Raw genomic sequence first — 23,661 nt, forward strand, 5'->3', positions numbered from 1 at the left:
GAGGTCTGTGGTCAATCTGACTCTTAGGCCTTAGCAAATAATTCCATGTTTTTCAGCTTGAGGGTTTTGAGGCCTTTCTTTGTCCTTGCTGGATGTCCTGAAATTCTCCAGGTTGTTTTCAGGCTCTAGTCTTTTCCAATGGGTCCTGCCAATCTCCAGACTTTTTTGCCTTTCTCCAGATCTCGAGAATTTTCTTCTATTTCTCTGATTTACCTTTCTATATTCTCCAATCCCTTTCTTGGAAATGTTACAGATTTTAGACTGATTATCCATCAAAAATGGATGGAATGGAAATTTCCCTTTAATCCTACTCCCCGTTTTTTGTCTTTCTGATCTTCATTCTGGGAAGTTTTCTCAAATTTGTTCTTTAGCCCTTATATTGGATTTTTTTTTTTTTTTTGTAAATGTATATATTTAATTTTCCAATCACTTACGGATCTCTGAATGCTTGTATTTCATAGCAGGCTGTTCTTGCTCTATGGATGCAATGTGGCCACACATCCCTAGGGTTACTAATTAGTTTTTGTTTCTGTATTTTGCCTCCTCCAGTGCCTATTGTTACGTTTGTTCATCTTGTTCCTTCTTTTTCATGCTGTTGGTTTTTCTTTAAATTTTTTTATATAATGCTATGAGATCACTGCTCATTTTTTAGGTATGATGATGGTTATCATGATTTTATAAGAAAAGATCCTTATTTTTAGAAAATGAACATTGAAGCTCTTAGGGATGAAGTGTTTTGATGTCTGCAACTTACTCTCAAACGATTTCACGCACACACACACACTCACACAAACATATGCATAGAGGGTAAAAAAGAGAAATTTTAATATGGCGAAGTGTTAACATGTAATGAAACCAGGTGGATGGTGTGCCCAGACATTTATTGTACTAGTCTTTCAACTTCTGTCTTGAAATTTGTTTGAAATTTTTGATTGTAAAAGTTGAAAATAAAAACAAAACAAAAAAATTTGATGCTGCTTGATTGTTAATTCTCTGATTATCCTTAGGAAAATACCCTCGGCGATCTGAAATTCCTAAGGAATCAGCTTTCTTAGAGTAAAACAGATATGTGCTTGGTCTCTTTTATTTTCTTCCTCAGTTCAAATTTGATAGAAACTACACTGGACTGACGCCCCACCGCTAGTACCCGGCACACATTAGCCGGCCTGCCCCACAGCACGGCTCAGGCGTTCCTGCAGGGGAAGAACAGCTGGGTTCCCCAACCCCTGCAGGAAAGGTCTGTCCTACCCCAAACTACATCTCAGTTGAGTCTAGTGTTTTAAGCACGGAAAAAGTACAAAAGGAGTTTTGTTCTCTTGGCCACCCGCCATAGCCCGGTACCAAAACAACCCAACGCTCCCTTCTGATTGGAGAAACATTTTGTGCTCTTCTGGACATAAGGCTTGATGGTATTACTGCCAGGCCTCCCATCAGCAGGCACACATCTTGCCATGGGCAGCTCCAAGACAGAGGTCTCTGCAACAGAAGCCACCCAGACCAGTCAGGAAGAGGACACCCCTTCCTGGTCTTTAAGCAAGTTAATGGCAGGTCATTTGCATCTTTGCATATTTGCACTGTGAAGTAATGAACAATATATGCAAAATCTCTAACTAACATTCTTTAGGGAATCTGCCATAATGGATTAGGAAGGGACCTGTCTTGGTGTATCTCTAATGAAGCAAAAGAAAGTTATAATGGGATTTCATGGGTGTGGGTAGTAATTGGATTTGGTGGAGGGTATAATTAAATTTCACCAAGGGGCTACAACCTCTGCCCTGGCAAATAATAAAAGGGTCAGAAAACTTTCCATCTTGCTTAAAGGGAAACATGGAAAGCCTGCAGAAATGCCACAGCACATCCCCTCAATCATGGGACAGCAACTAGCACCTTCAGGATCTCAAAAGTTTTACCTTCCGTTAGAGAGCTGAAAGCACTGTAGGTAATATCAGAATATTGTGAAACTCACTGGCCAGTTTCTCCCCTACGTCTCCTGAAATGTCCATCTCTACTTCAATAAGGAGAATCAAAGCAGGATCCAGCCCAGAGAAGGGTGGCCTCCCCCAAATGGGGAGATTCCAACACACAAGTGGAAGGCTGAGTGGACCAGTACAGGCAGCCAGCACCACCTCCCATCACTGTGGAGGCATCACCCCTGGATACCCAGCAGCAGCAAACTCTGGGTCCAACGCAGGGCAGTCACCTGGCAGGTTTCCTATGAGGCGGTGCTGACTGATGGCAAACAAGCAGGCTGACCCTCCCCAGCACTAAGCTATATATTCAGGGGTCTCGGTCTCTCACCCCAAGGGACCAAGCACTGCCTGGCCAGGCTGTTAAGTTTTCTTCCCAGAGAAGATTTCTGGAGCTGTGGCAGATGCTATTACTGCAGTCAGGTGCTCTGCTGTGGGGAACTGGGTGCCCTGCTATTAAACAGGCCTTCATGGAAATGCATGACTCTCCGCCTGAATTCTTCTCCTGCTCTCAATCCTTGTGACCCATTGTCTCTCCAGGGTCATCCAGAAGAAACAACCCCCACCTCCAGTTGTGTCCACTCAGCTTGTGTCTTAGTCAGCTCAGGCTGCTATAACAAAATACCATAAACTGGGTGGCTTAAAAACAACAGAAATTGATTTCTCACAGTTCTAGAGTCTGGGAAGTCCAAGATCAAGGTAGTGGTAGATTCAGTGTCTGCTGAGGGCTCACTTCCTTGTTCACAGATGGCACTTTCTTGCTGGGTCTGCATATGGTGTAAGAGGCAAGGAAGCTCTCTTTGACAAGGTGCTAAGCCCACCCATGAGGGCAGAGTGATTGTGATCTAATCACCTCTCAAAGACCCCACCTCCTAATACCATCACCTTGGTAGGTTTTGTCACATTAATCATGGAGAGACAAAAACATTCAAGCTATAGCAGATTGGCCTGCCAATTTCATTCCATGCTTTGCATTCTCCAGAAAGTAATAAAAATACTTGGTCATCTGATGGCCTTTCTCCCACTGTCAATGTCATTGACATTGTCATTTACTTATTCCTGGTTTTTATTTATTCTAGTTATTTGACCTTGAAGAGGGAAGGGCACTAATGCCAGTCAGGAAGGGCATATGCTTTATCTTATGGCACGATGTGCAAAATAAAGTTAACATGAAAGACCTGAGACTGCTATCCTGAGACTGCATCTGGGAACTTGGGTTTGGGAAGATTCCCATCATTCCTTGACTGATAAGGGTGGCTCACTGTGCCAAACCGTTTGAGCACACAATGTGGTTTGTGCTGAACATGTGCTTTCTTCTGAAAGTCTGCATTGATATGTGCTAGGCAGAGGGAGTCTACCTGACCAGCCCCCAATAAAAACCATGGACACTGAGTCTCTACTGAGTTTCCCTGGTAAACATTTCACATGCATTGTCACAATTTGTTGCTGGGGGAATTGAGCATGTCCTGCACGACTCCACTGAGAGAGGACTCTTGGAATCTTGTTTCTGGTTTCCTCTGGACTTCAGCCCCATGTGCCTTTTTCCTTTGCTGACCTTGCATTTTGTATGTGTGTGAGAGTGTGTGTTTGTGTGTGTGTGAGAGACAGAGATGCGTGTGTGCATATATATGTATTTTTTACATATGATTTTGCTGTAATAAATCATAGCCATGAGTATATGTCAAGTCCTATGAGTTCTCCTAGTCAATCATCAATATTGGGGGTGATCTTGGGGACCCTTGACACACCCCACTTATACAAGAAGTATTTCCAGCTGGATCATCGCTTGAGGTAGCATTTTTCCAGTATGTGTCTGGAAGATATCTGTCTGGCAAATTGGTCAAAACAAGGCTTACAGTCTGGACTTAAGGTCTCTGGTGATCTGTTTCTTAGCAGACTGTGAAACTGGACTATGCCCTGGTTCCTTCCCCAGCCTAGGCCTTGGAGCACTTGTGTGCATTCTTAGTGCACAGGGTGCCCGGCTTTCTACGCTGATGATGTTCATTCTCCCAACCAGGTGCTCAGCCTCCCTGCGCCCAGCATCCCTGCACGTTCCTGCTGTTCACGGTTCAGAGTTCCTCATTTCATGTTCCATGCTCCCACTTACGTGATAAACAACAAGGAGTCCCTGTTTTTCCCCATGCTTCCACTTGAGTTCACAGTCAGAAATTGTGACAATTCCCATAACACACTAAACAGCCTTTCCATAATGCTCACAAGCTAGAGCTTGCAATTAAAAGCACTAAATCACAACTTCAGGGTCAAGTGCTGTTGAATCACATGCTTATGTTTAAAATATACTCCCAAAGAGCAAGTTGTCAAAAAACCTCACTTGGATCACAAGCTGAGATGGAGAATGTGAATTAGTGTAACGTCTGAATTACTGAATATTCTTAAGAAGACTTTTTGATACAACATTTAAACAGGAGGGAGACAAAAAACAGACAATTTTTAATCTAGCCCAAGTTAAATTGTAAGTCTCAATTCTCCCCCAAACAAGCTACTCTCCTATAGACATTGCTAAAAGCTAAGAGGGAATGGGGAGCTGCCACTAAATACCATGCCGCCATCCTCATTCTAATACACTTTTTAAGACAAATAACAATGGAAAGAAAGTTCTTTTTTAATCGTCAAGACCACTTACAACATAGAGGTATCAATATTTTGCTCTATTTCTTTCTAAACTTACTCATGCATAGGTTTTGGTTTTATACCTTTTAAAAAAATTCTTTAAATGTAATTGTAGCATTTACATGAATGTAACTGTAGCAATGAAGCAAAAGAAATAAATAATTCAGAGAGATCCTATGCACCCTTTAACTGTTTTCTCCCAGTGGTAACACTTTACACAACATTTAATGGCATCCCAACCAGGAAAACAGTGTTGGTGAAATCCACAAAGATTATTCAATTTTCATGTTATTAATATTTATTTTAGCCATTCTAATAGAAATGTAGTAATATCTCATAGGAGTTTTGATTTGCATTTCCATAATGGCTACAATGATGTACCTATTTTCATGTGCTTGTTTGTCATGGGATTATCCTCTTCCGTGAAATGTCTGCTGATGTTCTTTGACCACTTTCTAATTGGATTGTTTGTTTTTCACTGTTGAGTTTTGAGAGTTCTTTATACATTCTAGACTCAAGTCCTTTGTTGGAGGTGTCATTTGAAAATATATTCTTCCTGTTTGTAGCTTCTCTTTTCATTATCTTCACACGGTCTTTCATAGAATAAAAAATTTAGTTTTCATGAAATCCAGCTTACCAATTTTTCCTTTTATGAAATGTGCTTTTGATGTCAACCCTAAGAACTTCTTCCCTATCCCTAGGTCTCAAGGATTTTATCCTTTTTTCTAAAAGCTTTATCATTTTACATTTTATATTTAAGTAATTCATTTTGAGTTAGATATCTTTATAATGTGTGAGACTTAGGTTGAGGTTCAGTTTATTGCCTGTGGGTGTCCAATTACTCCACCTCTATTTGCTTAAAAGGCCATCTTTCCTCCACTGGATTGCTTTTGCAACTTTGTCAGAAAGCTACAGTTTTTTCTTCCCTTCTAATCTCTATGTTTTAATTTATTTTTATCGCCTTATTGCACTGCTAAAACTTTTGGCACTAGTTGAATAACAATGGACATTCTTGCCTTTTTCCTAATCTTGGGGGAACAGTATTCAACGTTCCACTATTAAGCATGATGTTAGCTATAATTTTTGTAGACTCTCTTTTTCAAGTTGAGGAAATTCTCTTCTTTCCTAGTTTGCTGAGTTTTTATCATGAATCGTTGTTGGATTTTGTCAAATGTTTTTTCTGTGTAAACTAACATGATCATGTGACCTTTTCTCCTCTGGTCTGTTGATGTGGTGGATTGCATTTGACTGACTTTTGAATGTTGAAGCATACTTGCATATTAGAGATAAATTCCACTAGGTTGCCACATGTAATTCATTTTGTACATTATCAGATTCAATTTGTTGAATATTTTGTTGAAGATTTCTGTATCTACATTCATGAGTGCTACTATCATGTAGCTTTACTCCTTTTTTTTTCTATCTTTGTCTACTTTTAGTATCAGAGTAATACTAGCCTTCTAAAATGATCAAGGAGTACCCTCTCCTCCTCTGTTTTCTGGAAATAGAATTTTCTGAAAATAGAAGAGGAGAGAGTAACATTCTTCTTTAAATGGTAAATAGAATTCTCCAAGGCTTCAAGGTCGGGAGATCTATTTTTCAGGAGCTTTCATATTATTATGAAGGGTTCAATTTCTTTAAGATTATAGGACAATTCAGTTTGTCTGTTTCAACTTTGTTGAGTCAGACAGTTTCTAGTTTTTGAGGAACTGGACCATTTCTTCTAAGTTGTCAAATTTATCAATGTAAAGCTATTTTCTAGTATTCCCTCCTTTTTTTTGGAGACAAAGTCTCACTCTGTCACCCAGGCTGGAATGCAGTGGCACAATCTTGGCTCACTGCAGCCTCTGCGCCCCAAGTTCAAGTGATTCTCCTGCCTCAGCTTCCCAAAAAGCTGGGATTACAGATGTGCACCACCATACCTGGCTAATTTTTGTATTTTTAGTAGAGATGGGGTTTCACCATGTTGCCCAGGCTGGTCTCAAACTTCTGACCTCAGGTAATCTGCCTGCCTCAGCCTCCCAAATTGCTGGGATTAGAGGTGTGAGCCACCATGCCTGGCAACCTCATTATTTTTTAATGGTGGCATGATCTCTAGATATATCTTCTGTTTCATTCCTGATACTGGTGATTTGAACCTTCTTAATGTTTAACTTTGTCAATCTTGCTAGAGGTTATCAACTTTGGTGATTCTTTTCAGAGCCAGCCTTTCGTTTCATGGATTTTCTCTATTGTTCTCCTGGCTTCAATTTTATTAATGTATAATCTTAACTTTATTATTTCCTTTCTTCTGTTTGGTTTCTACTTATTTTGCTCTTCTCTTTCACTGTTCTTGAGGTAGGGATTTAGGTGAATGATTTGAGACCTTTCCTCTTTTCTAAAATAAGCATTTAGTACTATGAATTTTCCTTTCAGCACTATTTTATCTGCATCCCATACACTTTGATGTGTTGTGTGTTCATGCTTACTCATCTCTATGTCTTTTTAACGTTCCATTAAAATTTCCTATTTAACCTATGGATTAGTTGAAGTATGTTGCTCCATTTCTAAGTGTTTACAAATATTCTTCTTTTCTTTCTGTTCTTGATTTCTCATTTCATTCTATTATGATGAGAAAACATATTCTATATCTTTTTAATTCTTTTAAATTTGCTGAGTTTTTTTTTTTAATGGCCCAGGAGATAGTCCATCTTGAAGAAAGTTCCACCAATGCTTGAAAAACATGCATGCTCCTCCTGCTGAATAGAGTGTTCCATCCATTTTAATTAAATCCTGTTGCTTGATTACGGTTTTCAGTCCTCCTTTTTTTTTTTTTTTTTTTTTTTTTGCTGTCCATAAGTTTATTGTCTTTATCCGAAAAATCTTCATAGAAAATTGTTTGGTTTAGCTCTCAGCAGCCCGCTCCTGAGCTCTGAGGAAGTTTGCCTACTTTTGAGCCACCCGATCTTTCTTCTGAGCAAGGGACATTTTGGGACGGTTCCACCTCTTCTTTTTAACTTCTTTCTTGGACTTCTTTTCATAGACTGGATTCTCATGTATAGCAGCATGAGCTTTCTTATACATCTCCTCCATCATGTTTGGAGTTACGCTGTTCTTTACATATTGAGAGAACTGTTTCTTGTAAGCATCTTCATCTTCTTCCATTAAGTAGCGCATGTAATCTGCAACATTCTGGCCCGTGATGTGCTTCCGGTGTACTTCTGCATTAAATTCCCTGCTTTCAAAATCATAACCAGGGAATCATTTGGTACTGTGAGGGACAGACCCGCCTCCATCCACAGCTCCCTTCAGGAAGCCAAAAATTTTATTGCCAGTGATAGTTCTGGCAAGGCCTGCATCCAAATAGCAGGTAAAGGCACCTGGCTGACCATCAATGCTTTCCACATTGTATTCATTGCCAGTCACCTACACTTGGCCTTCATAGATGCTGTCCATGCTAAACCTATTGAGAAGCCTGCGGGCCAGCAGCAGGTCGGTACAATACGCTGCAGCATAATTTGTCAGACCAACCTTCGCACCATATTTTGGCAGTTCGTGTGCATACGCTGCACAGACTATCATATTTCCCTCTATACGGGCGTCAGCAATCTGACAAATGATATCTCTGTTACATGAACTACTATCCTGTATTTGGGTATGTTGTATTTATTTTTATCCCGTATCACCAAGCATTTCTGAGCGTAGTAATCAGTTTTACCCTCTCATCGTCATCTAAATTTCACTTGGTATCTCTTAAAGTGGACCTTATTCTTAACAGCTCTAACAAACCCCATCCTGTGGAACAGAGACCCGCTTCCACTGCTCAACAGAGACCTGCAGGCCCAGCAGCGCCTGTTTTTCAGTTCTTTCCTATCCTTTCTGATTTGCTGTCTAGTAGTTTTGTTAACCACTGAAGTAAATGTGTTGAAATCTCCAACTATAATTGTTGATTTGTCTATTTCTCCTTTAATTTCTATCAGGTTTTCCCCCAGAACATTACAATATCATATTGTAGAGTCTTATTATTTACATGTAAATACTTGTGATCTATCTCATCACAGTCTAGTGATATTAATGTTTTACTACTCGGAGTGAAGTGTAGAAACCTTACCTCCATTTAGGTCTCTTTGCCCTCCTCACTTTTTAAATATAATAGTCTGAAGTATTTCCTTTGCATACATTGAGCAACACACTTCTCTCCTTCTGAGACTCTGATAATGCAAATGCTAGCTCTTTTGTTATTGTTCCACTAATCCCTGTGATTCTGTTCATGTTTTTCTTCTCTGTTGTTCAGATTGGGTAAATTCTGTTGATCTGGCCTCAAATTCACCGATTCCACCCTCTATCATATCTATTATTGGGGTCAGACTGCAAGTTTGTTACATTATATTTTTAACTCTATCATTTGAATTTGGTACCCTTTTATTTGCTTATATTTTTTTTCTATTTTAAAAATTTGTTTTAAGAGCATTTGTAGCAGTTTTGTGCACCTTTGAAGCACTTTTATAGTGGGTATTTTAAAATCCTTATCAGATAATTCCAACATTGGATTCTCCTTGGTATCAGCATCTATTGACTTTCTCATTCAAGTTGTGATTTTCTTGGTTCTTTTATAACAAGTGATGTTCTGTTGTACCCAGTGTATTTAGATATGATATTATGAGATGATATTTAATCTTGAAGTGTAGCAAAAGGTCCTGATGGGTATATGTTCACTTTCCTGCTGGGTCCCGTCGACACCATGCTGGGGAAGAAGGAGCGCTGACTCACGCTGCCTTGTTGGAGACAGGTTGGGGGCAAGTTCAGTTCCTCTTGGTCCTGCTGACATCAGGGAAGGGAGTGGGGAAGCACAGGGCCAACTACCTCCATTTCCCACCACGTCATTGTGCCTCACTGATGCTGGATGAGGTGAAGGCTCCGCTGCTTACTGGTTCCTGCCACAATAGGGGAGGAGGAAGAAGGATATTAACTCCCCCACTTCGTCCTATTTCATTCTGTTGATGCCAGGTGAGGCTAGAGACTCACCTCCCCACTAAATCCCCTTTGGGGGTTTAGGGGACAGGGAGAGAAAAGGTCAAAGTGTCCACTGGCTCTGCTGTATGCTGCTTGATCCAGTTTCTTGTTGTCTTGTGGATGTAGAGCTTCAGCTCCTCACTGGGCCCACTGACACCAGGGGTGGGGAGAACACAGAGCAGTGACTAGTCCCTACTCACACCTCCTGGTTAGTCTAATTGATGTCAGATGGGAGTAGAGACTCAGCTTCCTGCTGGACCCCTGTTGGCCCCAGGGTGGGTAGCGGAAGCACACTGGTGATGGGCTCCACATTAAGCCACCTCATTGGTTCTTGTTGCTGCTGAGTCGGGGTGGATTCACCACCGGGCCTTGCTGACACTACTCTGGTGGGGAATCTGAGCGCCACCTGTTTCCACCAGGAGAGGGATAAAAGATGAGCTCCCTGCTCAGCCCCACAAACGCCACTGGGTGGGGGATAGGAGTACTACCCCTGCTTCTGCCTGCTTCCTTAGGTCAGGGATCCAGTGGAAGATCAGCTCCCAGTGAAGCTGAAATTGTCAACGGGGGTGGGGAGAGTGGTTATGCTTTTTTGTTGTGTCTGGCTGGTGTAGCATGGATATTACCAAAAAGATTTTCGGTCCTCAGGCCACCATCTTTCTGGTCCTTTGACTAGGGGATTAGGTGTCTCCTGGAGCATATTTTGTGTGTGCCTATTAGAGATACAGGGGACGTGTATCCTGTCTGGGATATATGGGAGACAATAAGGAAATCCAGAGACCTTATTGCTGTTTCATTCTTCAAGTCCCAAAGTCCCTCGGCAGTCTCCTTCTTCCCTCCCCCTTCCAGGGTCTTCTCTTCCCATGCTTGTCTGTTGTATTTTGTCCGGGGAGTTTAATTGTGAAGAGGAAAATCTGTGAGGAATTGGGGCTATTCTATCTTAGCAGTCCAGGAGTCCCTGTTGCCCTTTTTTAAAAACCCCAAATCATGATCACATTCTTTATACAGTCAAGGGCCCCAGCTAAAAATTTCCCATCACCTAGTGATATCTTTGCCATCATGATGTCATAGCACAACACATCACCTTATCTATGCTTGGATGTACTTCCAAACACAAATACTTAAACATAAAAATTGTGTTAGGCACTGTTGGTGGGAAGGTAAATTAGTATAGCCACTATAAAAAACAGTATGAAGGTTTCTCAAAAACAAAACAAACACACAAAAAAACCTAAAAATAGAACTACCCTATGACCCAGCAATCCCACTAGTGGGTATTTATGCAAAGGAAAAATAAATCAATATATCAAAGGTATACCTGCACCCACATTTGCAGCACTAGTCACAATAGCAAAGATGTGGAATCAACCTAAATACCCATCACATGAAGAAATGGACAAAGAAAATGTGTGTGTGTGTGTGTGTGTGTGTGTGTGTGTATGTGTGTGTATTTAATGGAATACTATTTGGCCATAAAAAATGAAATCATTTCATTTGCAGCAACATGAATGGAACTGGAGGTCATTATGGGAAGTGAAATAAGTCAGGCACGGAAACACAAATATGGCATGTTCTTACTCATACATGGGAGCGAAAAAAGTTGATCTCATAGCAGTAAAGATTAGAATGATAGATACCAGAGTCTGGGAAAGGTGTGTGGGGGGGTAGGGGGGATGAACAGAAGTTGATCAATCAGTACAAATATACAGTCAGGTGGAAGGAATAAGTTATAATGTTCCATGGCAGAGTAGAGTGACTATCGTTAACAACAATATACGGCATATTTCAAAATACATAGAAGAGAGGACTTGAAATGTTCTCAACAAATAGAAATGATAAATACTCGAGGTGATGGACACCCTAAGAACTCTGGCTTGATCATTACACACTCCAGGCGTGTAACAAAATATCGCATGTATCCCTTATATATGTAAAAATATTACGTATCATTAAACAAACAAAAATTATGTTGCAGTAGCCTGTGGTATTCAAGTACAGTATCATGCCCTACAGGCGTGAAGCCTGGGAGCAATAGGCTCCACCACAGAGCCTAGGTGCGGAGTAGGCTGTGCCATCTAGGTTTGCGTGAGTGCACTCTATGAAGCTCACACAACGATGAAACGGCCTAATGACACATGTCTCAGAATATGTTCCTCTTGTTAAGCAATGCATGACTTGTACGTTTTTGTATCACTTTTACTCACCATGAGTTTTAAATTTCGGTTATAAATAGCACTCTTTGAAAACACTATTTTAAAAGCTATATAATTCCCCACTGAATGGCCACAGCATGATTTATACTGTATAATAATTTTCCTATTGTTGAAAATTTGGACTCCAACATTATTGCTATAATAAATAATGTACTGGTGAAAATGTTTGTGCCTTAAAGCTTTCTGTATTTCAGGCTGTTACCTTAAAATACAGCCCAGAAGTAGAATTATACATGGTTCAACAGCAACATGCAAGAGGACACCCCGTGCCAGCACAGGGACTTCAACATACTTTAAAACATGAGCCGACTGGGTTGAGAAAGGAAAACAGTATTGCAGAAGAGTCTGATACGCATTTCCTTGATCATTAAGAGGCTGATCCATTGTCGTTCTTTTGTAAATTGGGTTTTCATGTCTTTTGCTTGTTCATCTTCTGGGGCCTTACATACTCTTTCAAAATGCCCTTCCCAGTAGAAGAATCTGACCCACTATGTATAAGTGGTTTTCTTAAACCAAAAAGATATAATTCAAAGTCAAAGATCAGCTAAGAGAGAAATAATTTAATCCCCCGTTCAGCTACAACAAATATCAAGTGCCTCACAGGAAAGCACCTGCCAATTAAATAAGGCAATCAGATAAAGATAAAACATATGAAACACTTCAGACTTCTGGATAACTCTTGATCTTGAAAACATTTCCCGAATCTTACCTGAAGCATAATGACAGTGTCACCTTCAAAAGTGGCAAACATATCTGTGTCACACCTTAAGCCTGAGATTCAATTTTCCATCATGTAACCCTATTGCAGAAAAAAGAAAAAAAAAAAAACCACACATTTTAAATGTGCAATTCTATCACTATACAGGACTCACATTTTCTTTAAAATTAAAAAATATACAGAAAATTGAAAAGAGGAAAACAATTCTATTTCTCCTAGCCAAAGTAACCACTGTAAGAATTTTGATTCCTTACATTAGCTTTTAGCTCATGAATATTGTTTTGGTGGTAATAAAAACTATTTGAAAATGGTTGTGTCATCTATTCACAATAGCAAAGACTTGGAACCAACCCAAATGTCCATCAATGACAGACTGGATTAAGAAAATGTGGCACATATACACCATGGAATACTATGCAGCCATAAAAAAGGATGAGTTCATGTCCTTTGTAGGGACATTGGATGCAGCTGGAAACCATCATTCTCAGCAAACTATTCCAATCACAAAAAACCAAACACCACATGTTCTCACTCATAGGTGGGAATTGAACAATGAGATCACTTGGACACAGGAAGGGGAACATCACACACTGGGGTCTGTTGTGGGGTGGGGGAGGGGGAGGGATAGCATTAGGAGATATACCTAATGTAAATGACGAGTTAATGGGTGCAGCACACCAACATGGCACATGTGTACATATGTAACAAACCTGCACGTTGTGCACATGTACCATAGAACTTAAAGTATAATAAAAAAAGAGAGAGGAAAAAAAAAGAAAATGGTTATGTCACATTTCTGCAAAAGATTTCAATAAAGTAGACTGATTTTTTTCCATCTTTCTTCCAAATTCTAATAAATGCCAAGGTACTAGTGATTATACCTCACCGTATGTAGGCAAATGATTTCTCCCCTACCCCCAGCAAGCCTTCTGAAAATTAGCCTGTATACCTACAAAACTCCCTGAGAGGCAGCAAAATGTCTTAAATTGCCACTCTGCATCTTAATATCATTAAATACTCTGCACCATAAATTCTCACTCCAGTATTTTTTTCCCTTCTACTTCCTGAAATCCTTATTTAAATGGCAGTGTTGGCAGTGTTTCTGCACACAAACCAGAGAATCAGCTACACAGGAGAAAGCAAGTTCGGTCCCAAGCAAAACATGAAGGAAGCAAAGCCCGTCTCTGTGTGGCTCCAGGTCGTTCCCCTTCTGAGGGCCTCTGCACTACCTCCTTCTTCCAGCTCTTTGTTCTCCCAGTTAAACCTCCAGAATTGTTCCCTCTGTCCAAGCCCACTTCCACAAATCACTTCTGCCTGTGTCCGTCACGTCAGAGCTGATTGTCCTGTTATTTCTCCCAGGACTATGTGCAATGAGCACTTTAGCTCTGAATAAGGAATGACAAGTTTTGCCCTGATAATATTTTCAAGCCACAGAGGCCCATGGGCAGTCATACTCTTGAATCTCCAGGTACCCTTCATGCCTGGGGGACCTGCTCCATTTCTGAAAATGGCCACAGGGGTCCTAGAAGCCTGGATTTCCGGGTTCCTGCCGCCCTCAGAGCCCTGAAAACTTGTAAGCATCGGTCCTGCTCCTGTGGGGAGAGCCACCCTGGAAGGCCCGGCCACCTTTCCCTCTTCCCCATCAAGGCTGACTGGGCGGTGTTACCACCTGCAGTTTACAGAAGCAAAGGAGTCCCCAGCAGAAGCCTTAATTACCTTCATAAGGTTAAACTGATTTTGTTTATGGGTAAGTAAATCAGTAACATTTCCAATCAGAAGTTCACATCCCCCCACCCCATAATAATCACAGGATTAAAACTGCCTTGTGGGCAAACCACATGAAATCAGATTCAGGTGAAGTGTGGTCCTGCCTCAGAGTGATTTCCCCATAAGGCTACAGTGGACTCATCTTCACCCTTCTCATTCTACAGTGCCCTCTATGCTAGATACTGTGCTGGGACTTCACACAGACTTCCTTTACCTCACAGAATCCCTTTAATCCTCACAATGGCCTGGCGAAGTAGGCATTATCCCCATTTTACAGATGAAGCAAGTGAGGTTCAGGATTGTGTTGGAATGTTCTTGAATCATCTGTCAAGTTCTGATGTGGAAGAAGAGTAACACTAAATATACCACCTGATAGGGTTTGGCTCTGTGTCCCCACCCAAATTTCATCTTGAATTGTAATAATCCCCACATGTCATGGGAGGGACCTGGTGGGAGGTAACTGAATCACAGCAGAGAGTTTTTCCTGCCCTGCTCTCATGATAGTGAATAAGTCTCACAAGATCTGATGGTTTTATAAAAGGTAGTTCCCTGCACACGCCTTCTTGCCTGCCACCATGTAAGATGTGACTTTGCTCTTCCTTCATCTTCTGCCATGATTGTGGGGCCTCCCCAGCCATATGGAACTGTGAGTCCATTAAACCTCTTTCCTTTATAAATTACCCAGTCTCGGGTATGTCTTTATTAAGCAGTATGAGAACAGACTAATACAGTACCTCAGTGTTGAGAAGCAGTGGTTATACCTAAGAAGCTGAGCTGCAAAACACTCAAAATACTAATATTGAAGAAACAAAGTGCTTTTTTTTCCTGAGCATTTTGCTCTGCTCTCCTCCAGTGAAGGAGAGGGCAACCGGCTCTTTGTTGTTCTCTGACACTTCCACCCTGCCCTGAAGTCAGGTGATCCAGTTTTGAAATGACCAGAAAGAGACTCTACTCAAAGGGCAGAACCAGCAAACAGACACCAGAAGTCTCCCAAAGAACAGGCAATGGAGTTCTGGGAGCACAAAGATGTTCTGTATCAGCTCTTCACATACAATAAAATTCCTTTTTCTCCTACCTGGTGAAACTCAGCTGTGAGCTCCTCTTCTAGTTTGAAAGTCAAGTGAAACGGGTTGTTGATTCTGGACTCTACCTGGCCCTTGAGAGCTGAGGTAACAAGGCTCACAGCCCTCAAACAACTTGCAGGTAACTGAAAATGAAATGGCAACAAGAAAAATCAAAGTCCAACACATGCGAGGCAGGGTCGTGGTTGTCAAGTTGCTTTCCATCTCCTGAAAATAACAAGGTGCATTTATGATCTAATTTCTTTAGAATAAGCCAGAAAGGCCTGGCCTCCCAGGAGTCTCAATCCTTGGGAGCCTGAGGTGACCCACTGAGAAACTAGCCAGGCTTAGAAAGTCCCAGCATCCGTGTTCTGGGTAAATGTGTATGTGGCTTAGAGAAAGACCCATGGCATAGAGCAGTCACTGAATGGGGATTGCAGTCTGAGTGTCCTTGAGTGACTTAAATTCTATAGTTGAGGCCTCAAATTCTTGGGGGACAAACGATTATAAACAGTTTGTGCATGTGTGTCTGTATCTTTTTTAACTAAAAATGACCTTTTTGGGTTTTTAAAATTAATTACTAAAAGTAATACACAAGCACTGTAAAAAAAAAAAAAAAAAAAAAGGAAGAAAGAAAGAAAAAAGTCATTCACAACCTCCCAAGGTGGAAGGTAAATGGGTGCCTGAGAAAGACCCCAAGAAAGAGGCTCAGGATTGGACTAAGGATCACAAGGATGGAGGGAGGAGTTGGCGGGATTGGTGGGGGAGGAAATGAAAGACCCGGAAGCCAACAATGGAGCTGATCTGGGTAAAAGGGAGTCATGGAAAGTTGTGAGAGGAGGAGGGCCATGACCGCACATGGAAGGTACAGTCAGAGGAGACCTTCACACGTCTTTACAGATCAGCACCACAACGTGTGCCTAGAGTAGGGACAGTCATGGAGGCCACTACCGAGGGTCAACTTCCATATGCACTACATACAATGTATCATTTCTACTTCTCACGTCTCATCACTCCAGTTTTCAGAATGAAAAAACTGAAGTTCAGTGAGGTTTCCCTGCACCTTGCTTGGGTTCATTCTGGCCACACCAGTTTGCCCACTTCCCAAGAGTTTTGCAATCCTGTTCTCATTGTTTGGAACACTCCCCTCAGACCTCCATGGGGCTCCCTCATTTCATTTCCATCTCAGGTCTGAAGAAGTTCCACTGCAAGAAAGGTATCCCTGCCTCTCTGTTTAAAACAGCTGTCCCACCCACCACCTTCGCTTTCTAGCACCCTGCCCTTTATTTAAGACAAACAGCCTTATACTCCTCTCTTCCAGCCTCTGGATCTGACTGGGATAACCTGTGGCCTTGGGTAGAGGGTAGCAATTTTCCCACCTGTCCCCAACCCCTGCCTTGTGCTGCTCCGGCCTCTATGTGGTGCTCAACTTTGACTCTGAGATCCTGGTCTTGCTTGGCCCTTACTGAACACTGCTAATGATATATGCAGTCATCGCTGAAAGAAGAATGTGTGCAGAATGGTGAATGGAAACTTTGCCTTAGCTTCTATAGCCTGCGGTGCTGAATGCTGAACCTGGGCAGTGTCCCAGCATCCCTCATTCTCGGGGGTTGGCGGGGAGGGAGGCTAGAAATGGCAACTAGAGGTGACTCAAGCTCTCTCAAAGGATGCGAGGTGGACTTCTATCAGCCCAGCATGGAGACGGCCATGCCTCACAAAGACCAGGACAGGTGTGGCACAGGACAAAGAGCCCAGGTGAGAGGGAAGGAAGGAGCCTCTCCTGGGCCCCAGTGACAATTGGCCATCAGCTCTTTTCAGGGGGAGGAAGTGGAGATGGAGGAAACAAGGAATGAAGACTTTGCACGTAAAGGGACTTTGAGCAGGTGCCCAAGAGAAACAAAGGCAGAGGGCTTCCTGCACTAGCCACCTGATGCTGAGTGGGATCCACAGGGCTGGGAGAAAAGCATGACTTCTGAAGCTGAATGTCACTCCAGACCCAGCTGGGTCGAGAGCCGACAGCCTCCTGCCTGGGGTTCATGGGGCAGGGCAGGGCTGTGGCCTCAGGCTCAGGAGAGACAGGGTGCAGAGCCTGAGTGCAGAGCCACATGGAGGGCCCTGGCATCCTCAATGAACCCTCTGTCATCTCCCTCAAGCCTTGAGTCAGGCCAAGGGGCCATCACACTCAGTCAAGCAAGATTCCAAGGTTTGCCCCACTCTGTCCCTGGAACTCCATCTGCCTGGACCCTGTGTTTCATTCAGAGGTAACATGTGAGGGGTCTTGTCTGCCTGGAGGGGCTGTGTAGGCCTGGGTAAGCCAATCTCAGGACGAGGTATCTGAATCAAGTCTATTTTTGCAGCAGGTGGAAAATACCCATTAGCTCCCAGGGCAGGGCAGGGACGGCTCTACAGGAGTCATGCCAGGTGCCAAATGTTCTCCTCTCCAGTGCAGACCTCCAGGAGCCGACAGATGAGAACCTGCATCTGCCCAGGAGGAAGCGCAGGCTCCTTGGTGTCCCAGGATGCCCAGGGTCCTCTGTGGCATTGTCCAGGGAAATCCAAAGTATTCTGGGGAAACTGCCATGCCTGCATTTCACGCTCTCCACTCCCACTCCTGCCATGGGGCGTTTTCCTTCCATCTGATGCCCACAGGCTCCCTCAGTCCCCTGGGGATTCAGTTTCATTTCTCTCAGCCTCTGAATTGTCTTGGCTTTAACCAGGGTACCACAGATGCCTGCTCAGCACGAAGGCTGCCACATCACACATGATTCACAGGCTTCTGTGTCCACTTGGAGTTGCCAACTGAATGGGAGCCTGGGGGATCAGTTCCCTAAAACATCCCTGTCCTTCCCAGTTGAGGTGGTGCTGACTGCAGCGTGAGGGCCCCTGAACCAACAGCGGTTGTTCCAGTTGTCAGGGACCATTCTGCACACAGACTGGCCTGTGTGCTGGGCCAGCCAGGTCTCCCCACAGCCGACACGTGGCCAATGATGCTTCGCTGAAGGTGTATGGGGTTCTCACCCCATATGTCTCTGTAGGGAATCGTTTCATTGCAAGACCTAATCACTGGGCCTTTGCTATATCTCAGATTAAAACTAAAAATTTAGCTGGAAGAGGCCTATAGAAAAGTACAGAGCGTATGCCTGAGAGTGTGTGTGTGTGCATGTGGGTGCATGCGTGTGCATGTGTGTGTGTACACACATGCGTGTGCACGTGTGCATGTGTGTGTGTGCATGTGTGTGTACGTGCACACGCATGCATACACAGGCACTATGGGCTACATCATTGTGTCCCCCCAAAATTTCTTTTTATTTTTTTTTGAGACGGAGTCTCATTCTATCACCCAGGCTGGAGTGCAGCGGCGCAATCTCACCTCACTGCAACCTCCACCTCCCAGGTTCAAGCGATTCTTCTGCCTCAGCCTCCAGCATAAGTTGGATTATAGGCGCCCGCAACCATGCCCGGCTTTTTTTTGTATTTTTAGTAGAGACGGGTTTCACCATGTTGGCCAGGCTGGTCTCGAACTCCTCACCTTAGGTGATCCACCTGCCTCAGCCTCCCAAAGTGCTGGGTGGCATGAGCCACTGCCCCTGGTCCCCCAAAAATTCTTATATTGAAGTCCTAACCCCCACAACCTCAATGTGACTGTATTTCAAAACAGGACCTTAAAAGCGGTAATTAACATTAAACGAGGTAATTGGGCAACCCTAAAGCAATATTGACTGGCATCCTTATAAGAGGACATCAGGACACAGACACAGACGGAGGAACATGTGAAGACACAGGCAGGAGATGGTCATCCACAGGTCAAGAAGAGAGCCTCAGAAGAGACCAACCCCGCCCACACCTGGATCCCAGACTTCCAGCTCCAGAGCTGTGAGAACAGAAATTCCTGTTGTTTAATCCACCCAGTCTATGGCACTTTGTATAGCAGCCAGCACAGACAAACACAGCATGTGGGAAGTGTTAGCTTGAACCGTGTCTGTTCATGACCAGAGATAAATCAATGTTAACTGCTTCTCCAACATGAACAAATCTTTTGGAGTCTGAGGAAGCCCTTTCCTAAGCTATCAACTCAAGGCACTCAGTAAGTAGCACCTTAGGTTTTCAATACAAAAAGAAATTTTTCTCCTTTCTACATTGGACTCCTGAGTGGGGATATTCGTTTGTTTATTGGTGGGGTCAATGGGTAGTGGGAAATAAAAGGGTGGTACACAAGAAACAGGTTCCATATGAACAAAAAAGTAAGATTTTCCATGAGCTTACTTTATTCCTAAGAAGGAGAGAAAGAAACATGAGATAGACAGAGGGAACTCTAAACCCATGTTCCAAATGCCAGCGGAAGCCTCAGAGAGGGAAGCAGCCAGAGCCTGGGCTCTGTGAAGCAAGAGCCCACTTGGTAGACAACTCCTCCACTCTCTGCCTTCTGGGCTACATCGAGCCTCTTAGCAACTAATTGTGAGTGTCATGAAGGTTGTGTCCCGTTTCAGTGAGAGCCCCACGAAACATATTTTATGATCCAAACTTTGTACATGGAAAGTTTAATATTTTCCTGCTGTTTTTAACATCGCTGAATTTTTTACTATATGATTACATTTAATAAATGTATTAGAACAAATCAGAAACAGGCATTCTTTCCCCCTTTTTAAACAAATGAGGGTAAATTCTGTTCATCTGAAGACGACAAAACATGAAATCAATCTTATCTTATTTGTTCAAGGAGACCCATTAAAAATACAGAGATTGACCCACCAACCTAGAGGCACCGTGTCTTCGGGTGGTACTAATTTTATGCCTGTGACCTCCACTGTGCCCACAGGTGCAGAGCCCGTACGTGAGGGGATCTGGGAGCATGGAGAGTCACTGCAACCTGTCTTGTGACAGCTGAGATCTGGGTTGGGTCTCCTGAATTCCGGATTCTGAGTCCAGGGGAGTGATGGCAGGTTGCCCCATCCTGCCGCATGCTTTGAGGGGACCCTGTCGCTGCTGCCCTGCACTCCCATGATTTATTTGCTGGACAGAGTGGGCAGGAGGGAGTTCCTTCATGGATTCTGTCACCGAATGCATACCAAGGCTCGCTCCATCTTAGGGACTACGCTACCCATAGTGAACTATAGCCATGGCCCTGTCCTCATGGGAGAGAGAGGCATTGGCCAGGTGGACAAATAAAATAGGTAATTAAAAATCTGTGGCACACATGTAATCCCAGCACTTTGAGATGCTGAGGCAGGTGGTTCAGGAGTTTGAGAACATCCTGACCAACAACCCCGTTTCTACTAAAAATACAAAATTAGCCAGGCGTAGTGGTGCATGCCTGTAATCCCAGCTACTCAGGAGGCTGACACAGGAGAATTGCTTGAACCTGGGAGACAGAGACTGCAGTGAGCTGAGATCGCACCACTGCACTCCAGCCTGGGCAACAGAGCAAGACTCCATCTCAAAAAAAAAGAAAAAAGAAAAAGAAAAAAATCCGTGGCAAATGCCAGAAAGGAAAAGATGGGGGCAGGGAGGCTCTGTAAGAAAACAAATAGCAAGAGAGACCTCCTCCAACCTGGATGCCAGAGATGGATTTCAGAGGGCTTGCTTAACTTGGAAACTTAAAGAAGGGAATTCAGCCAATCTGGGAACGGGAGGATGCTTGTTCCAGCTGAGAGAGCAGCCTGTGCAAACGCCCTGAGGCATGAAGGGGCACAGAATGTCCAGGGCCTGGAAAGAAGGCTGGGCTGGAGATGATGAGTGAGCAGGGAGGGGCCCAAAGAGAAGCCTTTGGGGGCAGACAGGGGTCAAGTCACCCGGGGCCTCAGCAGCCATCTTGGGGATTTATTTTATGTTAGGTGAAATGTAAAGTTAAAAATAAATTCTAAGCTTTGGAGTCAGATGATTTATGATTTTAAAAGATGACTCCAGCTGCTGAGTGGGGCACAGACCATAGGTGGCAAGAGACAGAAAAAGAGAGAGAGAGAGAGAGAGAGAGAGAGAGAGAGAGAAAGAGAGAGGGAGAGAGAGGTGGACTAGCTGGGGGTGGGGATGGAGGCAGACAATGAAGGGCTTGCCGAGCGCTGAGAATGAAAGAGGCAGTTAGCACTGCAGCAGCCACCTACTTATTCACAGGCTGCTCACAAAACACAAGGGCAAATAAAAAACAAACAGAAGATTAAAAAATCAACAGAATCAAAACTGCAGAGGCAGCAGATATTGATATTAGCCTAATATGCCTAGAAAGAGATAATGCAAAGAAAACAATATTCAAAATGTCAATGGCCTAAAATGTTACAGAATCGTTAGTGACACAAATCCACATAGTTACCAACCTCAAATGAATCCAAACAGGAAAAATACAACCACATTTATATTTGTACATATTGTAGTGAAACCATAGGTCATGACAACAAAGAAAATATCTTAAGAGAAACAGAAAGAAAAAATAGACTGCCATGAAAAATCACTGGTAGATAGCTGATTCCTCAGCAACAAGGAAATCCAGATAAGCAAAACTTCAAAGTGTTAAGAGAGAATAACTATCAACAATGAATTCTATGCTGAACAATATGTAACTTTTCTACATTGAGATGAAACAGATTCAGACAAAAACTACAGACCCACACTAAATGGTGTTTAGAAGAAAGTCCTCCAGAAACCAGAAAACAACTACAGAGATGCAAGAAGGAATTGTGAGCAAAGAAATTGGGAAAAGGTGGTAACTCTAAAGAAAAAATGATCCCATATAATAATAAACATGATGGCTAATTTGTGGGATCAAAAACACAGTACTGGAGTAATGGACAACAGTAATTTAGAGGGTGGGAGCCGATGATTAGTTAAAGCAATCTAAGCTCTTCTATTATTGGGAGAAAAGAATGCTAATAATTAACTTTAGACTTTGCAAGTTAAGTGTGCATGTTAAAATTGCTAGGGTGGCCACAAAATAAGCACAAGTAGAGTGAAAACCAGAAAAGGGAAAAATGGAAAGGGGAAAATAAACACCATAAAGCTGAAGGTTGTAAGTCCAAACAAGCAGAGATAAGACTCAACAAATAGAAAATAAGTGTAAGATGGAAAACATAAATTCAAATATGTCAGTGATGACAATAATTACTTGGACTAAACAGATAAAATGAGATTATCAAGGTAGATTCAATTTCGAAGATAGACAAACATTGTTTATAAGACACATAAACACAATAACACAGAAAAGTTGAAACTATAAGGATGTAACAGGTAAATGCCAACCAAATGGAGGCTTTTGTCCTTATGTTAATGTTAGACAAGACACATTTTAAGGCATTGCTATTGATAAAGGGAGTCAACTACATAAAGATCAAAGACTCAATTCACTAGGAAAATATAACAATTTAAAACTTATAAACATCTAATAATGCAATGTCAAAATAATGAGACTGAAATTGATAGAATTACAAAGAGTCACTGATATGGTTTGGGTTTGTGTCCCCACCCAAATCTCATGTCCAACTGGAGCAGGGGCCTGGTGGGAATTGACTGGATCATGGGGTGGATTTCCCCCTTGTTGTTCTCACGATAATGAGTGAGTTCTCACGAGATCTGATCATTTAAAAGTGTGCGGCTCCTCCTGACTTGTCTCTCTCACTCCTACTCTGCCATGGTAAGACACAATTGCTTCCCCTTCACCTTCCGCCACAGTTGTAAGTTTCCTGAGGACACTCACCCGTGCTTCCTGTACAGCCTGTGGAACTGTGAGTTAATTAAACCTTTTTTTTTTTTTTCATAAATTATCCAGTCTTAGGTAGTTCTTTATAGCAGTATAAAAATGGATGGATACACTGACAAATCCACTCTCAACAGTGGGAGATTTCAGCACACATCTCTCAATGATTGACAGATCAGTCAGGTCAAAACCTGAGTAAGAATAGGGCATATTTGAAGAATGCCACTAAGAAGCTTGATCTATTGGTCACCTTTGAAACCCTGCATCCAATTGCAGAAGACATACTCCTCTGAGGCACACATGGAAACTGACCAGCCTCTAGATCACAGAACAGGCCATAAAAAAAGGTCAAAAATTTTTTTTGAAATTTTTTGAAAAATGACACGGGCCGTTTTCTCTATGACGGAATTAATTGAAAAAAATATATATATATATGTAGAACAGTAATTATAATGATAATAACAACAAGAACTGTAATTAAAAAAAAAAAGCCACTGGTGTACGGTAGTTACACTGCCTAGCCAAACAGCCTGGATTTGAATCTCAGCTCCGCCAACTCGGGAGCCGTGTGATCTTGGGCAACTTGCTTAAACTCCCAGTGTCCCATTTTTCACATACATAATATTGGGGTCAG

At 42.6% G+C, this 23,661-nt stretch overlaps 1 protein-coding gene and 1 pseudogene across 2 annotated transcripts in view; both read right to left on the minus strand.

The window, feature by feature from the left end:
• Positions 1–23,661, minus strand: part of ACOXL (acyl-CoA oxidase-like) — a 368,775-nt gene that overhangs the window by 146,939 nt on the left and 198,175 nt on the right. The window contains 1 exon segment of the mRNA XM_011980527.1: positions 15,177–15,185. Coding sequence (XP_011835917.1) covers positions 15,177–15,185 — 9 coding nt within the window.
• On the minus strand, positions 7,482–8,380 carry LOC105540035 (annotated as a pseudogene). Its single transcript, XR_001006141.1, has one exon. The product of XR_001006141.1 is annotated as a 60S ribosomal protein L5 pseudogene (transcript).

Source organism: Mandrillus leucophaeus, unplaced genomic scaffold (genome assembly GCF_000951045.1).
Source record: "Mandrillus leucophaeus isolate KB7577 unplaced genomic scaffold, Mleu.le_1.0 Scaffold214, whole genome shotgun sequence".
Taxonomy (NCBI): domain Eukaryota; kingdom Metazoa; phylum Chordata; class Mammalia; order Primates; family Cercopithecidae; genus Mandrillus; species Mandrillus leucophaeus.